The sequence below is a fragment of the Carcharhinus amblyrhynchos genome, chromosome 15, assembly GCF_965287045.1.
Source record: "Carcharhinus amblyrhynchos chromosome 15, sCarAmb.v2.hapA, whole genome shotgun sequence".
Lineage (NCBI taxonomy): Eukaryota > Metazoa > Chordata > Chondrichthyes > Carcharhiniformes > Carcharhinidae > Carcharhinus > Carcharhinus amblyrhynchos.
Genome location: NC_137338.1, coordinates 47,742,421 through 47,769,865, shown reverse-complemented (window position 1 = coordinate 47,769,865; position 27,445 = coordinate 47,742,421). Strand labels below are relative to the sequence as shown.

Genomic DNA, 27,445 nt, shown 5'->3' with positions numbered 1-27,445 from the left:
ATGTGGGAAAAGTGACAGCCAATTTGAACATATGCTGTCAGAAACAGCAATACAAAAAAAAACTAGATAATCTATTTCCCAACTTTGAGATAAATATCGGCCAAGGCACTGAGGTTAACTCCCTTGGCTCATCATTGAAATAGTGTTCTGGTATCTTATATGTCCACACAGAATAACAGGCAGTCCCTCTGTTAAATATCTGATCAAAAGAAGGCACCTGCCAGAACAACACTCCCTCAGGACTGCAATGGAATGTTAGCTATGATTTATGTGCTCAAGTCCTAGAGTGGGTCTTGATTCCACAATCTTTTGAATCAAAGGCAAGTGTGCTAAAAAAAAAGTCATATTAGCAAGGAAGTCAAAACAGCAAGTGTTTGAGGAAGATATCGCAGAGCCAAGTTTCAAGTAGATGAAAGCAAAGCCACCGATGGAGGGGTGAATAAAACTGGGGATGATCAAGAAGCCTGAATTAGAAGAAATTAAGATTGTAGTTCTGGAGGAGATTAAAAAAATAGGGAACCAGTCCATGGAGAGATTTGAAAACAAGGATGAGAACTTTAAAATCAAGGTATTGCTTAATCAAGAGCCAAAGTAGATCAACAAACACGGGATGCTGAGTGAATGGCATTTATGTGCAGAGTTTTGAATGACTTCAACGTTAGGGACAGTGAAATGTAGGAGGCCAACTAGAAGAACGTGGAATTATCAAGTTTTATAAGGTAACATATTTTGGAAACAATTTTGTGACACTTTTACCATTTATTACATTTCCAGGTGCTCCGGTTTCCTCCCACAGTCTGAAAGATGTATTGGTTAGGTGAATTGACCCAAATAGGCACCAGAATGTGGCAACTAGGAGAGTTTCACGGTAACTTTATTGCAATGTTAATGTAAGACTTACTTGTGACTAATAAACAAACTTCACTTCAATATGCAACCTAGATCACCAAAATTAATTTTGGGGGAGATTTTTGTACATTCAGGCTCTAATGTGTTCCTTAGATTCTATATGTAATATCCAGAACCATCTATTCCAATCAATTCAATAGCTTTTATTCCAACTTTAGGACAGGACGTTAGAGACAAGTATTAAAATTAAACTTACTTTCTGCAGTATAATTGTTGCCTTTTAATATGTAAAATGTCAATTCTATTAATGATAAAGAACTTTGGATCTTTAATTATCCAAAGCTAGAGCTCCCCAGATTAAAATAAGATAGAAAAAGCAAGTATTTGATAAGTGTTGGGCTCATAACTCAGAAAATAAAACTGAGTAGTTATTAGTAGAAGGGAAAACATGAAAAACAAAATAAGAGGGTAGAGTCTGAGAACAGAATACCACATAACAAAAGAGAGCCCATGTCCAAAAATGTGTAGGTTAGGTGGACTGGCCATGCTAAATTACTCCTTGGTGCCCCAAAATGTCTAGGTTAGGGTTATTATTAGGTAAACACATGGAATTACAGTATAAGGCTGGGTAAAATGCTGAGTTGCTGCAGACTCAACAGAACAAACGTTGTTCTTCTGCACTGTGTTTTAACATTGTAGATGACGAAATCCCCCAAAACAGTGAAAAGGTACTCAAAAGGGTGGGTCAGCTCGGGATCAAAAATAAAATCTTATCAAGTACAGGGTTTGATTAAGGTTTTACATGGTACTTTGCACCTGTTTATGAGAAAATGCTGCAAATGTCACAATGAGGTACTAGTGAAATTGGATAGGATAAACAGCTTTGCAGTGCTTAAATTTGAAAAGCCACACTGTCTGGATGGTATGACTGAACCATTGAAATCCAAAGGGTCTCGTCACAATCTTCTAATTTTCCTTAACTATGGAAATGGCACCAGAAATCTGTTTGGAAAGAAAGCGAAGTATAAAGCCAGTCATGCTAGATCAATCAGCCAAACATTGGCTGTGGAGAAGCTTTTAAGCTATGAATCAAACATAAAATTCATTAGAACTTGGAAAGAAGGTAAATTGTGTTTGCCTAATCTCAGAGTTCTTTGTTGAAATAACAGTTAGGAAAAATAATATTTGAATAGTACAGGATAGACCAATGAGCAAAACTGAAGCTCATGGGATTAAATGAGAAATGACTATATGAATACAAAATTGCTTAAAAGGACATAAAAAATAGTGGTGAATGAAAACAGAAAGAAATGAAATACACAGCAGGTCTGGCTATCTATGAATGGAGAACCCTAATTAACATTTCAGATTGATGACTTTCCAAAATTCGCACCCCCCGCCCCCACCGGCCCCCAAAGCAGAATTGATGAAAAGTCGTTGACCTAAGTTGTTGGTGCTGTTTCTCTCTCCAGAGTCTGCCAGCATTGCTGAGTATTTGTGTTTTAACTTTGTATTACTGCAACCAGGACAGTTGTTTTGTGGCAGCAACAAAATGTAAATTTCTTCTAATTAAAAAGAGCCAATCAAGTCAGAAATATGAAATACACAATAGGAGTGAAGGCCAATTTCCCCCTCAATATTATCTGAAGGGTGCTACATCTACTGAGGCTGCATTTCATTTAAAAAGCAGCAGGTAAAACTTTTGTGATCATTAAACATTTATCCCATCTTTTATGTTATACATTAGAATAATTAATGCTGCATTGGTAGGACAATAGAACATTTCAGTTGAAAATAAAAATTAATACAGATATCACAAGTACAAAACAATGAATATTAAAGAATTTAGAATTGATTTTTAAATATTCACTTAATTATCTTACATGATCACTAATTAAACTTAGAAGTATGAACCATAGAAAACAGATTAATCAAATACTTTAGCTACCAGTTAGCTATGAGATGAGGATTTAAGAGGCATAGAAACTTTAGAGATGTTTTGCCAAAATGAAAAAAAAATGCGATGATGGAACTACAGTCAAGGGTAAAAGATGGTGTTTTACATATAGAATCTTCCTTAGAATGTTCAAGGGACGATACCTGCAGTAATCTGGACATTGTTTATTTCACGTTTTGCAATGTTTTTCTTATTTTATTTTCTGATCCTTGCATAACAAGGAAAAAACTTATTTCATTCTGCTAGAGTTTCACTGTAAGGTACTAACGGACTGTTACATAAGAATGATGGTAAGAATGCCACATGCTTAATGCAGTCACAGAATTAAAATGGTTCCTTTAAAGAGTGAAGCCACCTGGGACTGAAGGAATTTTTTTCCTTCCTTTTTATTGCCCATTTGTATAGTTTCATAACCCTACTTTATTCAAGTAGCTACTTTTGACAAGTGAGCCTTGATATCATGTGTTGACACTGAAAGATACAATTGAAGCCAATCTGTTCACCCATTTCATCGTGAGCAAAAAAAATACTGGCCATCCTTAACACAAAGTCACAGGTACCAATTGATTAGCTTCCCTGACTGAATTTAGCATAGATTGATCGATATGGCGAAACCAGTTGAACTCCTTGGGAAATCATGCAAGTTACAAAGAAGCATGTAAACAATTTGCAGAGACAAAAGTCACTTGGGAGAAAAGTAAAGAGAAACTGATCTCAGAATTTTCTGAATCAAAATCCTTGATCCTTGCATTCAAACACAGACACATATGGTCAGTTGCTGTCAAAATGTTATGGTTTTTGTGCAACTACTTGGCAGAGCAAACCTCCAACTGATAATCATATCCATTTTTGTTACTTCATATTAATCATAACAGGATTGAAACAAAGAAACATTAAGCACCGGATTATGGTAATCAGTCCAAGGTTTGGAGTTATTTTAAATAAGTAACACCATCAGAAATGCTATGTCCCTGTAAATTGTACATCAATGAAAAAAGTATTTCCACTCTATCCCAGACCTTCAGCCACCAGTGTGACATCTTTTAATTTTCATACAAAGCTATCCTTGTAATGAGTGAGAGATTAGCAATTTTAAAAGTATTGTGGTAGTTGAGTGTTGTGAGCTCACATCTTAACAGACACTGCCCATTCATTTCATTCAGGATCCTTACAGATAGCTGCCAAATAGATTTTTTTTCCATCATTCTGCATTGGATTTGAGCTCCAGATGTGAAAAGACAGATCAATGTTATTCTTTACTTGGGTGATAAAAAAGTTAGAATTAATTTCCAGATTGAAGAGTTAATTGAATTCTTGTAAGAAAGACCTAAAATACTGCAATTAAGTTTCATACTCAGCAAGGGTGGGTGTAAATGGAATGGAGTCTTGATCTGGCTTAAAAAAATGCCTCTTTACTTTCATATTATAATTTACCAAATACTCTGCAAGTACAATTGCTTGTGGTGCAGTCAGAAAAATTATATTTGAATGAAATAAAAGAAAGATGTGGGCTTAGGAGGGAAATATACATGAGTGATAAGGAGGGTAAAAACACACATTTAATTCTAAATGTCAAAACACTTTTAATGTTTTATGTTTACTGACTGCCAATGTTGACAGACCTGATTGAATGGAATTTTATTCTTGCTGAAAACACAACTTCTATTCAAATATAAATTAGATTTATCACCAGGAGATATTTGAATTTTTGCTTTAAAAAAATCACTTTTCCAAATTTACTGGCATGATACCAGAAGTTCTTTTAAACCATGTTTAAGCAGTATTCAACAGTATTTGGAAAATGCTAGGTACTGCTACAGGTAGTCCACTAGTCTTCTTCAATGATACCACTGTCTCCAGCTTTAATCATCATCGAGTGTTGGCTTTATCGTTACACCTCTTCTTATCTGACCCCAGCCAATTAAACTGCGAAAGAAAGTAAGTTGATTAGTCATGTGAAAGAAACAATGCATGTCAATAGTCAATTAAACTGTGGAATGATATTAACAATCGATTCTAATCTACTTTCTGGAAAGGATCACTTGCACGGTTGCCACCTCTTCTTGCTTTGCTCTACTCTCCCTAGTTCAAAGGTAAATTATACTGTCCCTACCAGTGTAGTAGGGACATAGGAAAGGTCAGTTAATTTAGTATAGAAAACGGAGGAGACCAGACCTTCGTGGTCTGTATGGCTTGGTACCATACTAGGTGGTGTATTTACCAAAGTAGTAGGGGACAAAAGCAATATGTGATTCCACAGAGCTTGAGCACTGCTCAATAAAGAGACACAGGGATGAAGCTTTTATCTTGTCCTCATCACAACAGATGCAAGAATAAAAAAATCTAAGAGTGCCTATTGGTTAGCAAGTCTGCTCTGATTGGACCTGGCATTGCCATTTTAATTTGATTTGATTTATTGTCACGTGTACTAACAGTGAGAAGTATTGTTTCTTGCACACTATACAAAGCATACCATTCATAGAGAAGAAAATGAGAGAGTGCAGAATGTAGTGTTACAGTCATAGCTAGGGTGCAGAGAAGGATCAACTTAATGCAAGATAAGTCCATTCAAAAAAGTTTAACAGCAGCAAGGAAGAAGCTGTTCTTGAGTTGGTTGGTATGTGACTTCGTACTTTTGTATCTTTTTCCCAATGGAAGAAGGTGGAAGAGAGAAAGTCTGGTGTCCTTAATTATGCTGGCTGCTTTGCCGAGACAGTGGAAAATATAGACAATGGATGGGAGGCTAGTTTGTGCGATGGATTGGGCTACGTTCACGACCTTTTGTAGTTCCTTGCAGTCTTGGGCAGAGCAGGAACAAGCTGTGATACAACCAGAAAGAATGCTTTTTATGGTGCATCTGTAAAGATTGGTGGGAGTTGTAGCTGACGTACCAAATTTCCTTAGTCTTGAGAAAGTAGAGGCATTGGTGGGCTTTGTTAACTATAGTGTCAGCATTGGGGGACCAGGACAGGTTGTTGGTGATCTGGACACCTAAAAACTTGAAGCTCTCGGCCCTTTTTACTTGGTCCCTGTTGAGGTAGACAGGGACATGTTCTCCTTTACAATTTTTAAAAATGTTTTTATTCTAATTCAATCAGGTCCAATTCAGAGTGTCAACAAGTTGAGACATTCCTGATCCAAGCTGACAAGACAGGGCTCTCACCACCTGTCTTGGGTTTGATCTACATGGTCCAAGCTGATTAGAGTAGGCACAGCTCCTCCTCCAAGGCTTGATCTAATTTGCATCTTAGCCAAAAGGCCGAGATGCCGCTTTTAAAAATTGTTTCAAATGAAGCTAAAATGTAACCTAATGACTTCAACCAAGCACAGCATGTCGATACTACACTTGATCTTAGCCAAAGTCGATGACAATCTCCATTTTGTTTACACTGAGGGCGAGATTATTGTTGCCGCACCAGTTCACTAGATTCTCTATCTCAGTCCTATATTCTGTCTTGTCATTATTTGAGGTCTTTGATTTTCAAGTCAGCAAACTTGAAAATCGAATTGGAGGGGAATTTGGCCACATAGTCTCAGGTGTACAAGGAGTATAGTAGGGGCTGAGAATACTGTGGGGCACCAGTGTTGAGGATGATTGTGGAGGAGCTCTGGTTACCTATCGTTACTGATTGTGGTCTGTGAGTTAAGAAATGGAGAATGCACCAGGGTATGACTATTCTAAGATTGTGATCAATTCAAAAAAGGCACAATCTCTGGACACGTTTTTTCTACTTGCAGAGGACAGGTCTGTGTCTTAATATACGTAGCTTTTAGCAACACTAGGTGATTAGCCACATTGTGAGCCTAACTGATAACAAACTGGGCATTAGTCAATTCCAGGCACACTAGATTGTTCAGCAAATAATATTCAATTGCAGAATCACATATAACATTATCTTCTGAGTTTTGCAAGCAGAGGCTGGTTAAGTACAAAAAACAAAGAAACTTACAGCACAGGAACAGGCCCTTCGACCCTCCAAGCCTGCACTGAGCATGCTGGCCAACTGAACTAAACCCCCCTACCCTTCCGGGGACCATATCCCTCTATTCTTACCCTATTCATGTATTTGTCCAGACACCCCTTAAAAATCACTATTGTACCTGCTCACACTATCTCCCCCAGCAGTAAGTTCCAGGCACCCACCACCCTCTGTGTAAAAAACTTGCCTCGTACATCTCTTTTAGACCTTTCCCCTCGCATCTTAAACCTATGCTCCCTAGTAATTGACTCTTTCACCCTGGGAAAAAGCTTCAGATGATCCACTCTGCCTATGCCCCTCATAATCTTGTAGATTTCTATCAAGTCGCCCTCAACCTCTATCATTCCAGTGAGAACAAAGTTTCTCCAACCTCTCCTCATAGCTAATGCCCACCATACCAGGCAACATCCTGGTAAATCTTTTCTGTACCCTCTCCAAAGCCTCCACACTCTTCTGGTAGTGTGGCAACCAGAATTGAACACTATATTCCAAATGCCGCCTATCTAAAGGCTCTATAAAGCTGCAACATGATTTGCCAATTTTTAAACTCAATGCCATATGCCTTTTGACTACCTTCTCTACCTGCATTGCCACTTTGTGACCTGTGTACCCATACACCCAGATCCCTCTGCCTATCAATACTCTTAACAATTCTGCCATTTACTCTATATTTCCTTTCTGTTTTAGAACTTCCAAAATGCATTACCTCACATTTGTCCGGATTAAACTCCACCTGCCATCTCTCCGCTCAAGCTTCTAACCGATCTATATATACCCTGCTATATATCCTCTGATGGTCCTCATTGCTATCCACAAATCCACCAACCTTTGTGTCATCCACAAACTTACTAATCAAACCAGTTACATTTTCCTCCAAATCATTTATATATACTACGAACAGCAAAGGTTGCAGCACTGATCCCTGAGGAAAGCCAGGTGTCACACCCCTCCATTCAGAAACACATCCTTCCACTGCTACCCACTATGTTCTGTGGTCGAGTAAGAAGTCTCACACCAGGTCTACATGACTTCTATGATGGAGCCAGTTCTGTATCCATCTTGCCAGCTCACCTCTGATCCATGCAACTTCACCGTCTGCATGAATCTGCCAGGAGGGACCTTGTCAAAGGCCTTACTGAATCCAAGTCGACAACATCCACCACCCTACCCTCAATCATCTTTGTCACTTCCTCAAAAAACTCAATCAAGTTTGTGAGACACGACCTCCCCTTCACAAAACCACGTTGCCTCTCATTAATACGTCCACTTATTTGCAAGTGGGAATAAATCTTGTCTCAAATAATCTTCTCCAAAAATTTCCCTACCACTGATATAAGGCTCACTGGCCTGTAATTACCTGGATTATTCTTGCTACCCTTCTTAAACAAAGGAACAACACTGGCTATTCTCCAATCCTCTGGGACCACCCTGGTAGCCAGTGAAGATACAAAGATTTCTCTCAAGGCCCCAGCAATTTCTTCTCTTGCCCCTCTCAGTATATCCCTGACGGGTATATATCAGGCCCTGAGGATGTGTCTAACTTAATGTTTCCCAAGAACCCCACCTCCTTTTTGATCTCAACATGACTCAAACTATCTACACACACTTGCCCAGTTTCTTCATCCACCAGGTCCTTCTCTTTGGTGAATACTGACGCAAAGTGCTCATTTAATACCACGCCCATTTCCTTTGGCTCCACGCACAGATTCCCTCCCTTGTTCTTGAGTGGGCCAACCCTCTCCCTGGCTACGCTCTTTATATATGTATGGCCCATATTCTACCGACTTCGAACATACAAAAGGATGTGCTGTTTGATATGATTCACCACCAGTCGTTGGGACATATGGCCTAAATATCTCGCATTGCATTAGTACTGAAGCTCATTCACCACATTATTCATTTCTGTGGTAGACAGCCATGTTTTTGGCTTGAAGGCAGCATCCTGTTAGTGAAAATTACTACTCATATTGCTACGGCATTATTAGCAGTGTGAAACGGATTGCTTAACTTGTCGCTCAAAGTTTGATATACCTTGAGTTTCCTGGGTAATTTGAAATAAGCTGTCAAGCATTGATGTAAAATGATGTATAGGACAAGCATTGATCTAATCAAGTGAGCTATTATTATGCAGGATAGCTTTGATGCACCTTATTTCAGTGTCAAGCTTGCACAGTGAGCAAATGGCTCGGGCCTATTTATGAGGACCATTAAGCACACAGCCCTGCTTGAAAGTAACAAAATTATTTTAGACTTGAGTGTAACAAGCTCCCATGTGATTTGTTCTCATGGTTCACTGTGTCTGTTAGGGCTGCCCAAGACACAGAAAAGCAGTGTTCAATTATGCCCCATTTTATCTTTAGAACAATTTTGTTACTTGCTTTCGACTTGAGTAACCAGCTGCCATGTGGCAGTTCATTGAGTCTATGTTAAGTCTGCCCAAGACAAGGAAAAGTGATGTCCAATTATGCCCCATTTAATCTTATTGACTGGCAATAAGATGAACTGGTCAAATGATTGAGCGAATTAACAAAGTAGTAACAAAGTACAGCACAGGAACAGGCCCTTCAGCCCTCCAAGCCTGTGCCAAACATGATGCCCTAACTTAAAAAATCTCTGCCCTTAATTTGGTCTGTATCCCTCTATTTCCTCCCTATTCATGTACCCATCCACGTGCTTCTTAAATGTTGCTCATGTGCCTCTTCCAACATACCCCTGGCAGCATGTTCCAGGCACCCACCACATGTCCCTTAAACTTTCCCCCTCTCACCCACGCCCCCTTTGTAAATGACACTTCCGCCCTGGGAAAAAGCTTCTGACTATTCACCGTCTGTGCTTCTCAATTTTACAGACCTCTATTAGATCTCCCCTCGGCCTCAATCTTTCCAGTGAAAACAATCCTAGTTTATTCAACCTCTCCTTACAGCCAACACCCTCAAGAGCAGGCAACATCCTTCTTTGTACTCTGCCCATAGCTTCCCTGTCCTTCTGGTGACTAGAACTGCACGCAATACTTCAAATGTAGCCTAACCATGGTTTGATGTAGCTGCAATATGATTTCTCAACTCCTGTACTCAATGTCTTGACTAATGAAGGCAAACATGCCATATACCTTCTTAATTACATTGGCCACCTGAGTTGTCACTTTTAGGAAACTGTGGACATGTATGCCCAGATCCCTCTATGTTAATGTTCCTATGGGTTCTGCCATTTATCATATAATTCACACCTAAATTTGATCCACCAAAATGTATTACCATGCATTTTTCTGGATTAAATTCCATGTGCCATTTCTATGCTCAAGTCTCCAATCTATATCCTGTTTTATCCTCTGACAACCCGACTCTATTGGCAACTCCACCAATTTTCATGTTATCTGCAAACTTACTAATCAGACTACCCACGTTTTCCTTCAGATCATTTATATATACTACTAGCAACAGAGGTCCCTGCACTGAACTCTGTGGAACACCATTAGCTACAGATCTCCCTTCTGAAAAACACCCTTCCAACGCTCCTCTCTGTCTTGTAAAACCAAACCAGTTCTGCATCCATCTAGCCAGCCCACCCCGGATTCAATACAATTTTAGTTTTTGTACCAGTCTGCCATGTGAAACATTGTCAAACACCTTACTAAAGTCCAGAAAACTACATCCACAGCCCTTCCCTCATCAATTTTGTCACCTCTTGAAAAAGCTCAGTTATTAACAGTGAGTAGCTTTTTCCACAGATACGGTGGAAAATTCCTTCACTTTGCGAAGACTACTCAAGGCAGTATCCATCAGCTTATTTCATAGTCAGCCTTTTCACTATCGTACTGTTCAAGAAAATCATATCCATTTGCACCACATCACTACATCATGGCAATATGGACATGCTACCATTTTCTGAATTTATATTAATTGAAGTTATAAACTTAGCAAATCTATCACAGCTTTAGTGATACCAGGTATATCAAATAGATGGGTGTTGCCATTAGATCTCTCTAGATCACGGTCTCACTAACACTTTTGTCTGTTTCCGCAAGAAACGTGTTTTTAATGGCTAAAAAATCTGCAAATGGATTCTTTACTATAGCGTACTGCAAGGTTACCTTCACTGGCCAATATGCCTAGGATTCCTACAATTCCACCTGCCACAAGATTGGCCTCATCAGCAACCTCATAAATAGGGCACGAGCCATTTGCTCAGCATGCAAACTTGATGCAAAAATAAGGCACATCAAGGCTACCCTGTAGCATAATGGCTACTCCAATCAGATCACTGCTTCGTAAACTGACAAATGAGCGTGAAGCCATCACTCAAGTGTCGAGTCTACCTGAAATTACTCTGGTAGCTGAAGTAAAAAGAATCTGAGCAATAGGTGAAACTAGCTGCTTCATTCTACTACTATGTAATAGCAACACAACTGATATTTTCCATTAACAGATGCTGCTTTCAAGCCAAAACACGTTCAGCTTATCACAAAATGAGGAAACATGGAATATGAATTTCAGTACTAGTGCAATGCCAGGTACACAGGCTGACTGTTCCAACAACTAGTAGATCATATCAACCAACAAGTCCCTTCGGCTGTTTGCAATGAGTGTTGACTGTACTCAACCAATCTGTGCTTGCAAAACACAAAACGTGCAACATTAGATGCGATTTGTGAATGGACACTTCTTGAACAATCTTAAGTGCGCTACGAATTACACTAACCAATTTAAGATTATCATTCAGCTCACTTACTTGTTAGAAACTACATATATTCACATAGAGAGATATGTCCTCTGAAACATAAAGAACTTGTCCAGGCATTGCAACTTTTTGAATTCAGAAAAAGAATGGGATGGAAGGGAAAATAAACACTTTGCCCAACCAGTCAGCATCTGCTTCTCATGCAGTAAAAATTATTGCTTTTTTTGAAATGTGGCACTCTTATGCCTGGCCTCATGTGTAAGACAAAAAGCTTCAACAGCATGTCCCTTTTCTCAGCAGCATCTTCAATAATGTGTTCTACGTGATTATTCTCAGTGGGATGCTTCGGACAGAATCAATTTGGAAACCATTAAAACAGATTTATGAAACTTATAATAGGAAGTTTAATTTAAGGTGTAAAATTTCCTTGAAATGTTTTAATACTTTTGCCATTTTATTTACTCACCGCCAATGTTTCTCTACTCTTCGGCTAAGGGCAATCTTTTCACCAACTTCTGTACACACTGGATTTGTGAGGACTATCTTCCCCAAGTCAGCTTTTACAGCACTGACTCTTCCTCCAGTAGAAAGGGATCCTATATTTACCATTAGCACCTCATTTTTGGACAGTTTTTGTACCTAAAGGGGGAGAAAAATACTTCTATGCTAAAATGCACAATAGTTTGCCACTTATTTGATAACTAAATGAAATTCCACTATTAAAATCTCATACATGATCCAACAGTCAATAATCTAATTGAATTTTAAATACAAAATCACAGGATACAGAAAGAAATGTTCATTTTAACTGCTGCAATGGAACAAGAAATGCCATTGCATTATTTATTTGTTTCTCCACTGATTTCGAGTTCTAGACATTATTAATCAAATCACATTTAATTTTCTAAACTTCATATACTAAGTTTGAAACATTCTCCCAAACTGTATGTTTTTATTACAGATATTCTATTTCAAAACATAGAACCATGTACAACATTGAACTCACCTTTGCTGCTTTCTTGTCTCCTTCTGTACGTACACCCAGCAATCGCCTAAGAAGAAAATAAGAGATTTCCAGCTCTGTGAAGATTTCTGGAAGAGCTCCCACAGCACCAAGCACCTGTCCCACCATACGATCGGCACGGCATAGCGTTGGGTCAATTTTTGTTCCAACACCTAAAATAAAGAATAACTAATATTGAACACTTTTTCATCTTGCTGGAGTTTTCCACTTCTAGTTACGAGTTGGTTTGAGAACTCAAGTGAAGCATTTTCCCCATGAGATTACTTTCTGGCCCCCAAACTATGGGAAAACATGCCTGCCAAATACAGTTGATTACCCAATGGTCTGAAGTAGCTTCTGGAGCGGTCCAACGGAGTGCAATTCTTTCCAGTCTGAGTTGTATTTAATTAAGACCAAAGAGATGAATAGTTGAAGAAATATATTTAAGTTTTATTGGAGCATTTGCCAGTATCCAATACTGAGGAATGTGAATAGTCAACCCTTTAAAAAGGCATTTACGAGTTCTGATTCAATTCAAACCGTTGAGAAATTTGAGGCTACCTACAGTTGACAATGTTCAGTATAACAGATACAAAACTAAAACCCAACTCCTCTGTAGTTAAGCTGTCAATATTCCATTGTAAATTTGTTAGGCCACAACATGCTTTTAACAGATATTCAATAGTGTGTAGCTGAATCAATTGTAATATGGGGGAATCATCTCAATCCCACTTCAAACAACAGGAAGGAGTATTACACTTTAAACAGACAAACTAATAATTGTACAGATTCTAAAACAGTTTTAAATATCAAAAAGCTTAACTAGCAGTATTATTCTAGTTTGCAGTTTTAAAATAAATCACCCTTCTTATTTTTAAGTTTTATTTCATTGACTTGAAAACCTTGAATCAAATCAGCTTAAAGAACAAAATATTTCTAATCAGATAACTTTTGGCTTAATCAGCACATAATTTAATGATAAATAATTAACACCAAAAGTTTTGTTTTATTAAGTATAATAAAGAGTAAAGGCGAATCAATACAATATACTTGCAAAATGTTCACTGCGCCATACATGGTGAATGGCCTTGTGGATGTTATCAGCAATGCTAACATTGACGCTTACAGGATTTTCATCAGGTAAAACCTCAAAATGAAGAGGCTCAAGTGAAACATCCTCCTTACCAATAAGGCCACCGGGTACTGCAAACTGAAGGTCGTTATGTTCTGCAAAGAGTGACACAATCTTTGAAAAGATGGGTTTGCACATCAGCTTCCCTTCATGGTCTTTTGACACAATACCAGGCCGAACTTCAAGTTCCTGTCCTACCTGCAGAAAGAATATATGAAACCTGCAGACTTTGGTATATAAATTAAATTACATTATAACTAGACTTGCATTGTCAAAACTATGCTGTCAGACAGATTTTGGTCAGAACACTTTTCATGCCAACTTCTATCTAACTATCCAAATCCTAAACGGATGATAATGGATAGGCAATGACAAACATTCAAGGAACGCATGGGGGAACTGCAACAACTCTTTATTCCTGTCCGGCACAAAAGCAAAATGGGTAAGAGGGCCAATCCAAGGAAGGAGCATCAGGATGGGCCAAGAAAAATAATGGGTTTGAGGATTGGGAGTAATTTAGAATTCAGCAAAGGAGGACCAAGGGATTGATTCTGAAGGGGAAAATGCAATATGAAAGTAAGCTTGCAGGGAACATAAAGACTGACACTAGGAGTTTCTATAGATAGATAGAGAGAAAGAGGTTGAAGACAAATATAGATTCCCTACAGATAGAAACGGGAGAATGTATAATAGGGGACAAAGAAATGGCTGAATAACTGAATACATACTTTGGTTCTGTCTTCACAAAACAGGATACAAATTAGATACCAGAAATGTTGGAGAATGCAAGGGAAGAAGTGAGGGAGATCAATATTCGTAGAGAAATGGTGCTGGGAAAACTGATGAGACCGAAGGCGGATAAATCCCCAGGGCCTGATAATCTACATCCCAGAGTACTTAAGGAAGTGGCTCTAGAATGCATCGGTGGTCATCTTCCAGGGTTCTATAACTCGAACTGTCTCTGCAGATTGGAGGGCAGCAAATGTCGCTCCAATATTCAAAAAGGAAGGTAGAGAGAAAACAGGGAATTATAGACCAGTAAGCCTAACATGGGTAATGGGGAAATTGTGAGGTTGTACCGAAGAAATAATGGCATGATGGGAAAATTGGTCAACTATTTGGTACAAAATAAGGAAAACTGATTCCGCATAACCTAAGACATGAATAACACCAGAGAAAGTCAAGACCTGATAAGGCTAACCCCGCATATCCTAGGGCTGTATGAATAAGACAAGATAAGGTCAGGGATGAAGGAGTCGCTGACCTCCTTCTGTTCTATCAAAGGACAAGATAAAGGTATGAATGATGAGACAGAGACTTCTAGGAGGTCAGCAGGTTGTACCATGATTTATGACATTGCATATGGAGTATAATGTTAGCAAGTGTGAGGTTATCCACTTTGGCATAAATAATAGTAGGAGGGATTACTATTTAAAGGGCGAAAAGCTGCAGCATACTACGGTGCAGAGGGACCTGGGGGTTCTTGTGCATGAGTCGCAAAAACCCAGCCTGCAGGTGCAGCAGGTGATCAAGGCGGCAAATGGAATGCTGGCCTTTATAGCGAGAGGGAGAGAATATAAAAGCAGGGAGGTCTTGCTGCAACTGTACAGGGTACTGGTGAGGCCGCAGCTGGAGTACTGTGTGCAGTTTTGGTCGCCGGACTTGCGCAAGGATATTTTGGTCTTGGAGGGAGTGCAGAGGAGGTTCACTAGGCTGATACCAGAGATGAGGGGGTTAGACTATGAACAGTGAGTAAACAGTCTGGGTCTGTACTCGTTGAAGTTTAGAAGGATGAGGGGGGGGGGATCTTATAGAGACATATAAGATAATGAAAGGGATGGATAGGGTAGAGGTAGAGAGATTCTTCCCACTTAGAAAGGATAGCAAGACTAATGGCACAGCCTCAAGGGGGGGGGGGGGGGGGGAGGAACAGTTTAGATCGGAGTTGAGGAGGAACTTCTTCACTCAAAGGGTGGTGAATCTCTGGAATTCTCTGCTCGTTGAAGTGGTGGAGGCTTCCTCACTAAATATATTTAAGTCACGGGTAAATAGGTTTTTGATAGACAAGGGAATTAAGGGTTACAGGGAGAAAGCGGGAAAGTGGAACTGATCCACTTCGGATCAGCCATGATCTTACTGAATGGCGGGGCAGGCTCGAAGAGCTAGATAGCCTACTCCTGCTCCTATTTCTTATGTTATGTTCTATTACTGATCAAATTCCTGAATAAGCTCTGGTCACACAAACTGATAATGATTATGTATAAATACTGAACTGATTCTTTATGTAAGCGCGAACTTGAGAAGGAATTAGCAACTTGTAACAACTGCTCTCCAAATTCAAGTTACTGCCAATATTGCATGCAGTCTTTCGTAAATAAAAACTAGTTATTTTGTTGGAATTACTTTTGTAATCAGTCAAGAAGCAGGAAAATTTCCACTTCAACAAAATAATCGAATCCATCATTAAGGACTTTAAGTGAAGCATGTAGAAAGCAGTGGCAGGATCAGACAGTCAGCATGGATTTATGAAGAGAAAATCATCCTTGACAAATCTGTTGGAATTCTTTGAAGATGTAACTAGTAGAGCTGCCAAGGGGGAACCAGTCGATGTGGTATATTTGGACTTTCAGAAAATGTTTGATAAAGTCCCGCATAAGAGATTATTGTGCAAGATTAAAGCACATGGGATTGGGGGAAGTGTACCAAGTTGGGTAGAAAACTGGTTGGCAGAGAGGAAATAAAGAGTAGGAATTAATGAGTCCTTTTCAAATTGGCAGGAAGTAACTAGTGGGGTGCCACAGGGATCAGTGTTGGGACCCCAGCTACTCACAATATATATTAATGATTTGGATGAGGGAACAAAATGTAACATCTCAAAGTTTGCAGATGATATCAAGTTGGGTGGGAGGGTGAACTGTAACGAAGATGCGGAAATCCTTCAGAATGATCTGGACAGGTTGGGTAAGTGGCCAAATCAACTGCAAATTAAGTATAATTTGGATAAATGAGGTTATTCATTTTGGAATCAAAAATGAGGGGGCAGATGACTACCTTAATGGCTGTAAATTTGGAGAGGGGAGTGTGCAGCAGGACCTGACTGTCCTTGTGCATCAGTTGCTGAAAGTAAGTAGGCAGGTGCAACAGGCGGTAAAGAAGGCAAATGGTATGTTGGCCTTCATTACGAGAGATTGTGTACAGGAACAGGGATGTTTTGCTGCAATTATACAAAGCCTTGGTGAGGCCACATCTAGAAAATTGTGCAGTTTTGGTCTTCTTTTCTGAGGAAGGATGTTCTTGCTCTCGAGCGAGTACAGTAAAGGTTTACCAAGCTGATTCCAGGGATGGCGGGACTAATGTTTGAGGAGAGGTTTATTAGATTAGGATTTTTTTACTGGAGTTCAGAGGAATGAGGGGGAGATCTTAGAGACTTTTAACTTCTAACAGGACTAGACTGGGTAGATGCAGGGAGGATATTGTGGGTGTGCCCAGAACCAGGGGTGACAAAATCTGAGGATTCAGGGTAGACCGTTTAGGACAGAGCTGAGGAGACATTTCTTCATTCAGAGTGGTGAGCCTGTGGAATTCATTATCACAGGAAGTAGTTGATGTCAAAACACAATGTATTCAGGCGGCGGCTAGATATAGCGTTTGGGGCAAATGGGATTAAAGGTTATAGGGAGATAGCAGGATTAGGCTATTGAGTTGAATGGTCAGCCATGATCGTGATGAATAGCGGAGCAGGCTTGAAGGACCAAATGGCGTCCTCCTGCTCCTATCTTCTATGCTTCGATTCCTTAAAAGGCTGAAACCTCAGTAGGGCAAACTTTACTTGAAATTTAATACAATTTTAATAGGCCATATTTCTGTATAATGGCTGAATAGTGGAGAAGGGTCCTCAAGTAACTTCCAAATATGCGCTTGTGACTAGACCTCTGGATTGGGGTCATGAAACAACTTAATCAGTCCCTTCCCTACATCTCGGGCACATCAAGGCACCTTTGTGGTATTTGAACTCTAAGCTTCATGCCAACTGAGTCAGGGTTTACATTGTATTATCAAGAAGACCACTCCAAATTAAATCCCATGGCAAGATTTGAACACAGTAAGAAGTCTCACAGCACCAGGTTAAAATCCAACAGGTTTATTTGATAGCAAAACCCACTAGCTTTTGGAATGCTGCTCTTTCGTCAGATAAGGGGGAGTTCTGTTCACAAACAGGGCATATAAAGAAACAAACTCAATTTACAAAATGATAAGATTTGAACCCACGGTCGCACAGCATTAAACTGGGCTTCGGGATCATTACTCCAGTCTTAGGTGGACTAGATGGCACTGACTTTCCAAATTTCAAAAGGGGAAGACATTTAAAAATTCTTAAGAATGATACCAGAAAAGCAGGGTTATAGTTGTGAAGAAATATTCAATTTTTTTTAATCTTCCAGAATGGTAGTAGACAATTAAACAGCTAATTGGAAGAAGGGGTTCCACAAATATTCTCATCCTCTACAACTGGGGAACCCAACACATCACTGTAAAAGCATCTGCAACCATCTTCAGCTAAAAATGCTGAGTGGAGGACCCATCTTAGTCCCAAGTATCACAGATGCCAGTATTTAACTAACTTGTTTTACTTCACATGATATCAAGAACTGACTGAAGGCACCAGATCCCACAAAGCCTGACAACATTCTGGCAATAGTACTGATGACTTGTGCTGCTTAACTAGCTACGTCCCTAGTCAAGCTTTTCAGTATGGCCACAACACTGGAAAATTGCCCACGTATATCTACAAAAAGCAGAACAAATCTAATCCAGCCAATTACCACCCCATCTATTTACTCTTGGTCACCAGTAATGTAACGGAAGGTGTTCCTCGTCACTCAGCTCCTGACTTCATTATTGCTTTGGTCCAAACATGGAAAAATGGAGCTGAACTCTACAGGTGAGGCGAGAGTGACTACCCTGACTTACCTACCTAATCCCATTTACCAACACTTTGCCCATAGTGTTGAATGTTATGTTATGTGCCAAGTGCTCACCCAGGTACTTTTAAAGGATACTGAGTCTTTAAAAGCATGACTGGTACTGCACAATGGTTAGCTGAGCAAGCAGCACAAAGCTTCTTCTGAGAAGCAGATGCAGCAACTAAAAGCTCATTACTGCCACTAGCAGGAATTTGGAGGTACTGGAGACATTTGAAAAACACAAGTTAGCTTATAATAGAGGAATTGAAAACTGAAAAGTAACAAAATTTTATTAGGTTACAGCAACAAATAAATGGGTTCCATACCTATACAACTAATTATTATTCCAAAACCCATCTGAGATGACCACAGTCTCACTCCACCCCAATCCCATTACTTACTTTGATTAATATTTTATACCTTAAGTACTCCTTTCAGAATGCTGCCACCAGCCACACCACCTTTTAAATCATCTACTTCACAGCCAGGCTTGTTGACATCAAAGGATCGAATAACTGCATTAATACAAAGAAAAATGTAAAAGGAAATTAAGAATGCAATTTGCCTCAGCACCCCTCAAGACCAAGAGAAAAAGGAATAAAGTTTAAGTTTATTTATAGTGTCACAAATAGGCTTACATTAACACTGCAATGAAGGTACCGTGAAAATCCCTGAGCCGCCGCCACACTCTGGCGCTTCCTCAGATACACTGAGGGAGAATTTAGTATGGCCCATGCACCTTACCAGCACGTCTTTCAGACTGTGGGACAAAACTGGAACACCTGGAGGAATACCATACAGGCACATGGGGAACATGCAGACTGCACAGACGTGATCTGAGCTAAAATCAAACACTGGTCCCTGGCACTGAGAAAGCAGTGATAACCACCGTGTCACAAATGCCCAGGATTCCAAAGATACTCAATGGAAATTAACAAAGATTGATTAGTACTGGATTTAGCCAATGCTTTAATAAAATGCTACCAAAGTGAAAACAGCGAGCAGTAAAGAAAGAGAAGTTCGGGAAAATGACTAAGACAGCCAGGTTTGATTTTGAGGAACCTTTAAAAAGAAATAGTAACAAAACAAAAGGTTTAGATTATGCATTTAAGAGTGTATTGCTAAAACAGCTAAAGGCTGAGAGACTAAAGGTCATAGTGGGAATGGCAGTGGAAAAGAAACCCAAATCAGAAGAGTAGAGGGCAGGTATTGGAATGTCCCTTTCTTCTGAATTCTAAGTTGTACACCCTCATACTAACTTAACTGGGATATCTACTGTAAAAATGATTATAGTGAGATAGATATTCCTTTGATCAGAAAATTTATGTTAATCTATTACCAGGGTCACATATCTTCAAAACGAAATCTAGCACTTTTAGCAGAAGATTGTTTTTACATTACCATCGTTACCATTAGTAGTCCAGACCATCTAACTGCTATAGCTGAAGACCAGCTCAAACAGGAAAATAATGGAACAATAGCTCACGAGCTGTGACAAAAACTGAACCAGTTGGCTTGAGTCATCAGAACCAAATTTGATCCAGACCCTGATTAGCCTGCATGCTGTGCAGTGAGGGGTAATGTCACATGAAAAGCACGGAAAATTCAGCATTAGGAGGCCACACAATCCTATATTTCCTTCTGGTCAAATTGAGTCAGGCAGGCTTGAAAATCTTTTGCATATAACTGCTAAGAGTATCAAAACTAAACTTAAAATATTCAGAAAAATAGAATTTTGTTGGTTTGTTGTACTTTGAGTGTATACTTCCCCTGCCCCCGTCCCAGAAGGAACACAGTTCTACTAGGTTGTTTGAGCTTAAGTGGCCAAGAATAAAGCTTACCAGACCTACCACTGTAAGCTTTCCATTGCTTGTTGAGCTAGCATATTAAGTTGCAGAGTCATATGAAACTGAATGATAAGAATTACAGCTCCTAATGATAAATTTCAGGGATATGACAGGCTAGCCAATTAATCTATAGCACCTTGCTCATATGTGATACTAGATTATGGAGTCTGCTACAAAGGATGAACTCTTACTCCATCATGTGTCTCTCCTTGGGCTCGACTCAACTTCCAAGATTCAGTTTACCTCCTCAACTCCCTCATCCACAACAAAAAAGGTTAAGAATTCCCGTGTATTTTACATTGCCTGACATCACAGACGAGCTTGATTTTATCCTTCACACAATGGCAACAAATTTGATCACCAGCAGAAAGTCTAGATGACGTTTCCCTACCATAGTCCTGGAATGTCCTGGCCAATTGCAAAACTCTTACTGCCAATCCATTTGAAATCAGCTAACTTAATAAAGACAGGAGATCAAACGCAATGATGAGTAACATGCACAAATTAGCACTTTGAGATAATATAAAATACTAATGTTTAGAGGGGTGCTGCAATTATACATTGTCATAGTGTAAGGAAAGAATCTTTTTCAAATGAATTAGAAAATAGCAAGAAAACAAGTTCAATATTTGCACACTTGTTTGTAATTATGTATCAGATCCAGAAACCATCACAAATAATTCAATGTTTTAAAGAACAAGGTAAATAAAACACTTACCAATTAGCCTTGGTTCAGAGGTAAAGTCTCGGATGGGTACTGGAATTTTTTTTACAATATATTCACACACTACTTCAATGTTATATTTCAACTGTGCTGAAATTGGAATAATTGGTGCTCCTTCTGCAACTGTACCTGCATATCAAGACGTGAAAAGGCATTAAGTTATAAATCCAAAGAGAAAACAGTAACAAAGCAAACTTTACAGTCCAGCAAACGTCGCTGGTGGGAAAAACTTGAAAAATTGAAACTGAAAGAATAATGAGAAAATGTTGAATAAACAAAAAAATGATATATAACGAAGCATGGGCTAAGACAGTATGGATTTGTTAATGGCAAACCATTATTTATTGCTCAATGCTGTAATCCAAACTTTAGTAATTTAAGATATGTACCTTAATGAAATCATTACAATATTGTCCTTCAGCAATACTTACGTTTAAAGAAATCACCAGCTTCCCTCAATTGACACCCACTTCTACTAACACAGTTCCAAGTGTCAGACTCTAAAAATATTCCACCGAATTTGCAGTACCTCAATATGTTCAAATTAATATTAACTGAACAAATCTACGATTAGTTAATTATGTGGGCTACTTATCATGACACTTGCCTGCAGAATGATTTCCTCTCTAAACATGTTGTCTGGTTTGTGGTTCCTACTTTTCAAAAACATAGCCGTTTCAGTGATTCGTTTTGTACCCATTATAAGGATCATGTCCTAGTCAATTATCACCACTTGAAGAGAAACAATGGGGTTCGCCTGGTACACTCCTGGATGATGTTGTTTATATAGACTTTCAAGATGCATGTGACAAAACACCACATCATAGGCTTATTGGCAAAATTAACGCCCATGAAACTAAATAGATAGTGGCAGCACAGAAGCAAAACTGGCCAAAAAAAAAGTACACTGTAATGGTGAATAATTGTTCATTAGACAGCCAGTCAGCAATACAAGGCTTTTCAGAGTTATTAGGACCATAGCTCGTTTTGATAAATATTAATGATCTGGACTCACATATACGTTCTCCGGAGCAGTGTATTTGGTGGCTGTGGCTTTGGTGAGTACTGGATTTACTTGGAATCGCTTTCTGACTGCACTTCCGGTTCGCGGGGTTTGTGAGAGTGTAGTTTACTTCCGTACCGGAAGTTAGGCGAGGGGATTATCGGGAAGGGGGAGCGGGGGGTATAAAAAGGAGGTAGCGGCATACAGCGGGCAGCGTCGGGAGCGGGCAGCGGAGTGAGTGGGAGCTGAGTGAGAAGGGCTTTGGCTCGCTGGGCTTAGGCGAGGGCACGCTTAGAAAAGGCGAGTTGCAGTTTTCTAACTTTTGACACATACAGGAGGTTGGGACATGGCAGGGGCTATGGGGAGGAACATAAGCTGTGTTAGGTGCCGCACGTGGGAGCTCTTGGTGGCATCACGTCTCCCGAAGGTCCACACCTGTGTTAAATGTTTAGAGTTGCAGCGCTTGAGGGCCCAGGTCAGGCAACTCGAGGGGCGTTTAGAGGATGCGTTTCTGGTCAGGGAAAACGAGGAGATAATGTCTAGGAACCATGAGCAGGAAGAGGTCCCAAGGGCTGAAGAGCAGGATGGGTGGACGACTGTTAGGCAGAAAAAGAAGAAGAAGAATAGTCATGGTCCCCCGGCGTCCCCGGTGTCCCCCCAAGATTCATCGACAGGGGCACAAAAGGATAGGCAGGAGGGACAGAAGGGGGCTGGCAAGGTGATATTGGTAGGGGATGGGAGGGTCCAAGGCATTGACAGGAGGTTCTGTGGGCAGAGGCGTGACTCCAGGATAGTGGTCTGCCTCCCTGGAGCAGGGGTACAGGACGTAACGGAAAGGGTAGAGGGAATTTTGAAAGGGGAGGGGACCCAAGCAGAGGTAATAATGCACGTAGGGGAGAGGGACGTAGGAAGAAGGAATAGGGTAGATGTACGTAGGCAATTTAGGGAGTTGGGGTCCAAACCCCAAGCAGGACCTCCAGGATGGCATTCTCTGGGTTGCTGCCTAGTACCAGCAGGGCTAGGAATAACAAAATCATGCAGCTGAATGCATGGTTGAGGGATTGGTGTAGGGTAGAGGGCTTTACTTTTGTAGACCACTGGGAGGTATTTATGAGAGAAGGGCAACTGTATAGGAGGGATGGGGAGAATTTGAATGGGAGGGGGACTAGTGTCTTAGCAGGGAGGTTAGCTGGTGTGTTTAGGAATGGTTTGAACTAATAGGGAGGGGGCGGTGGGGATGTGACTGATAGCTCATTAGACACTGGGGCCAGGAGAGAGTTGGGTGAAAGGAAAATTATCAGGGAGGAGGTTCCGAGGGACACTGGTGGGTTGAACTGTGTCTGTTTCAATGCGAGGAGTGTGACAGGAAGAACGGATGAGCTTAGGGCCTTGATGTTTGTGAGGAAGTTAGATGTGGTGGCAGTAACAGAGACGTGGTTACGTGAATGGCAGGACTGGCAGCTGAATGTTCCTGGGTATAAGTGTTTTAGGTGTGACAGAGGAGGGTTAAAGAGAGGTGGAGGGGTGGCACTGTTAGTAAAGGAGAACATCACAGTAGTGCAGAGGGAGGACAATATGGAGGAGTTAGGGATTGAGTCGCTGTGGGTGGAGTTGAAGAATAAGAAGGGAGAGATTACGATGCTAGAGGTATACTATAGGCCACTCAACAGCCCGAGGTCAGTGGAGGAAGGTATCTGCAGGGGCATTTTGGATAGGTGCAGAAAGAATAAGGTGGTTGTAGTGGGTGACTTAAATCTTCCTGGAGTGGATTGGAGGGGGCCTAGAGCTGGGGGTACAGAGGGAGAGGAGTTTGTAAAATGTGTTTTGGAAGGGTCCCTAGAGCAGTATGTAACTAGCCCGACTAGGGAAGGGGCTATACTGGATTTAGTGTTGGGTAATGAGCCGGGGCAGGTGGTTGAGGTTGAGGTAGGCGAACATGTGGCTAACAGTAACCACAAGTCCGTCTACTTTAGGATAAAAATGGAAAGGGATGAGTGCCGTCCGAAGGGGAGGGTGCTGAACTGGGGGAAGGCGCGCTATAGCCAGATTAGGAGGGAGCTGAAGGACACTGATTGGGAGGGACTGTTAGCTGGCAAGTCCACGGTTGGCAAGTGGGAGGCTTTTCAGGGCAAACTGAAAATGTTGCAGGAAAGGCATGTGCCGGTTAAGCGGAAGGATGGGAAAGGTAGGATTAGAGAGCCGTGGATTACAGGGGGTATCGAAGACTTGGTCAGGAAGAAGAGGGAGGCATATGTTAGGTCAAAACAACTGGGTACAAAGAGTGCTATGGAGGAATATAGAGAGAGTAGGAGGGAGCTAAAGAGGGGAGTTAGAAGGGCGAAGAGAGGGCATGAAATGGCTTTGGCTGATAAGATTAAGGAAAATCCAAAGGCATTTTACTCCTATATTAGGAGCAAGAGAGTGGTTAGAGGGAAAATTGGTCCCCTTAGGGACAAAGGAGGGGAGTTATGTATTGAGTCGGAGGGAACGGGGGAGATCCTGAATGAATACTTTGCGTCGGTATTCACGAAGGAGAGGGGTTTGGTGTCGTGCAGTGTCTTGGAGGGAGCTGTAGATCAGTGGCAGGAAATATCCATTACGAGGGAGGAAGTGCTAAGGCTTTTAGGTAGCGTAAAGATGAATAAAGCTCCGGGGCCTGATGGTATTTATCCCAGGCTGCTTAGGGAGGTGAAAGATGAAATTGCTGGGCCTCTGGCGCAAATCTTTGTCTCTTCTTTGGACACAGGTGAGGTCCCAGAAGACTGGAGGGTAGCTAATGTTGTACCGTTGTTTAAAAAAGGTAGTAGGGATAACCCTGGAAATTATAGACCAGTGAGTTTGACATTGGTGGTAAGAAAATTATTGGAAAAAATACTTAGGGGTAGGACGTATGAGCATTTGGAGCGTTGCAATCTGATTAGGGACACGCAACATGGCTTTGTTAGGGGGAGGTCTTGCCTTACGAATCTGGTAGAATTCTTTCAGGAGGTGACAAAAACGGTTGACGATGGGCGAGCCATTGATGTCATCTATATGGATTTCAGTAAGGCGTTTGACAAAGTCCCTCATGGTAGGCTGGTAGAAAAGGTTAAGGCACATGGGATACAAGGGCAGGTAGCTAGGTGGATTGAGAACTGGCTGGGCAATAGGAAACAGAGGGTAGTTGTTGAGGGAACCTTTTCGGGCTGGAGGCCAGTGACCAGTGGTGTGCCGCAGGGCTCAGTACTGGGACCTCTCCTCTTTGTAGTATACATAAACGACTTGGAAGAGAGTGTACGTGGTGTGATCAGCAAGTTTGCGGATGACACCAAGATGGCAGGATTGGCGGATACTGAGGTGGAATGTCAGGTGATACAGCAGGATATAGATAGGTTGGTACATTGGGCAGATAGGTGGCAGATGGAATTTAATCCTGACAAATGCGAGGTGATGCATTTTGGAAGGAATAATGCAGAGAGGAGCTACGTGATAAAAGGTAGACTGATTAGGAGTATAGAAATACAGAGGGACCTGGGAGTGCAGGTTCACAAGTCTATGAAGGTTGAGACACAAGTAGAGAAGGTTGTGAGGAAAGCTTATGGAATGCTAGCCTTTATAGGAAGGGGTATAGAGTATAGGAGCTGCTGTCTAATGCTTCAGTTGTACAGAACGTTGGTTAGACTGCATTTGGAGTACTGCGTCCAGTTCTGGCCACCTTACTACTGGAAGGACGTGGAGACTCTGGAGAGGGTGCACAGGAGGTTTACCAGGATGTTGCCTGGCATGGAAGGACTGAGTTACGAGGAAAAGTTGGAGAAACTGGGACTTTTCTCCTTGGAAAGACGGAGATTAAGGGGAGACATGATAGAGGTATATAAGATACTGAAGGGAATAGATAGAGTCAATAGTGATAGGCTGCTCCCTAGATTGGGTACAATTACGAGAGGTCATGATCTAAGGGTGAGGGGAGAGAAGTATAATTTGGATATGAGAGGAAGGTTCTTCACGCAGAGGGTCGTGGGGGTATGGAACGCGCTACCGAGTAGGGTGGTGGAGGCAGGCACGTTGGACTTAAGGTTTCCTTAGATAGACACATGAGCGAAACAAGGATGGAGGGTTATAGTAGGGGGTATTAAATAGGGTCAGAGCCTCGGGAGACACTGGAAATGCAGACCGACTTGTTAACGTTTTTGTCTTTTTATTCCGCAGGTGGCGGTCGACCTTGTTGTCAAACAAGGGGCATGCACACAGTGGGTCGTGCGTGGGCTGCTCTTGGAGGTTCCGGGAGTGGCCTAGTACTTCTTGTCGGTGTGTGTGCTTGATCCTGGACCAGTAGATGGGCGCCGCAACAGCTCAGTGACTAGCACTGCTAGCTGTGCAGATACATGGATTCGGGCCTGTGTCCGTGGGAGTTTGCGCATTCTCCCTGTGGTTGCGTGGGTTTCCTCCGGGCGCTCCGGTTTCCTCCCACACCCCAAAGATGTGCTCTTAGGCTGACTGGTATACCAAATTGAGACTATTCTCCCCTGAATCTGGCTAAGTTAGAGGTTCCACTCGCATACACGCAGGGCAGGGTAGGTGTAGGAGGATGCGGCAGCGCAGGCTCGTTGGGCCGAAGGGCCTGTTTCCCGTGCTGGGTTGTTCTTTGTTCTTATCTTATATATAGTTTCAATGTTTGCAGATGGTGCAAAACTTGGAAACATATTAAAAAATGAGAATGATGGTAAGGCTTCAGGAGGACACAACTTGTAAAATAAGCCTGCAGTTGAAATACTGCTCCCAAGTCTTCCTACCAAAAATGCTAATTAAATGATACAATTTCAAGGAGTTCAAGGGGGGGCAGTCAAGAATACACAACAGAACCTTTGAATGTGACAGGACAAGTTGAGAAGACTGTTAAAGTACAAGATCATTTCCTTTAATAATAGAAATAGGGATATTAAGGCAAACAGATTGGACCAAAGGTGTTCAATTGTGGGCACCACACTTTAGGAACAATGTCAAGGTAGAAGAGATTTTACAAGTGCTAAGGATGAGGATCTTTAGTTATGTGGAGCAGCTAGTGTTTTCTTCCTTAGAGCAGAGAAGGCCAAGTGGAGATTTGGTAGGTGTTAAAATCAAGAATGGTTTTGATTGTGTGAATAAAGAAACTGTTTCTAATGGCAGCAGATTCATTAAGCAAAGGATACAAATTTAAAGTGACTAGCCAAACAACCAGAGGTAACTCAGTTAATTGCAGTCTGGAATTTACTGTCTGGTGAGATTCTACAGTGTACTCTGAAGAGAGTTGGATAAATACTTGAATCAAAAAACTGACATGGCTACAGGGG

At 41.0% G+C, this 27,445-nt stretch overlaps 1 protein-coding gene across 1 annotated transcript in view; it reads right to left on the bottom strand.

Annotated features, from left to right (window-relative positions):
• Positions 1-857: 857 nt before the first annotated feature.
• eif2s3 (eukaryotic translation initiation factor 2, subunit 3 gamma) overlaps positions 858-27,445 on the bottom strand; it is a 49,647-nt gene continuing 23,059 nt past the window's right edge. The window contains exons 7-12 of the mRNA XM_080203911.1: positions 21,128-21,262; positions 18,983-19,077; positions 13,652-13,796; positions 12,470-12,639; positions 11,930-12,102; positions 858-4,732 (exon numbers count right to left, since the gene is read on the bottom strand). Coding sequence (XP_080060037.1) covers positions 4,669-4,732; positions 11,930-12,102; positions 12,470-12,639; positions 13,652-13,796; positions 18,983-19,077; positions 21,128-21,262 — 782 coding nt within the window. The 3' untranslated portion in view covers positions 858-4,668. The remainder of the gene's footprint in view (positions 4,733-11,929; positions 12,103-12,469; positions 12,640-13,651; positions 13,797-18,982; positions 19,078-21,127; positions 21,263-27,445) is intronic.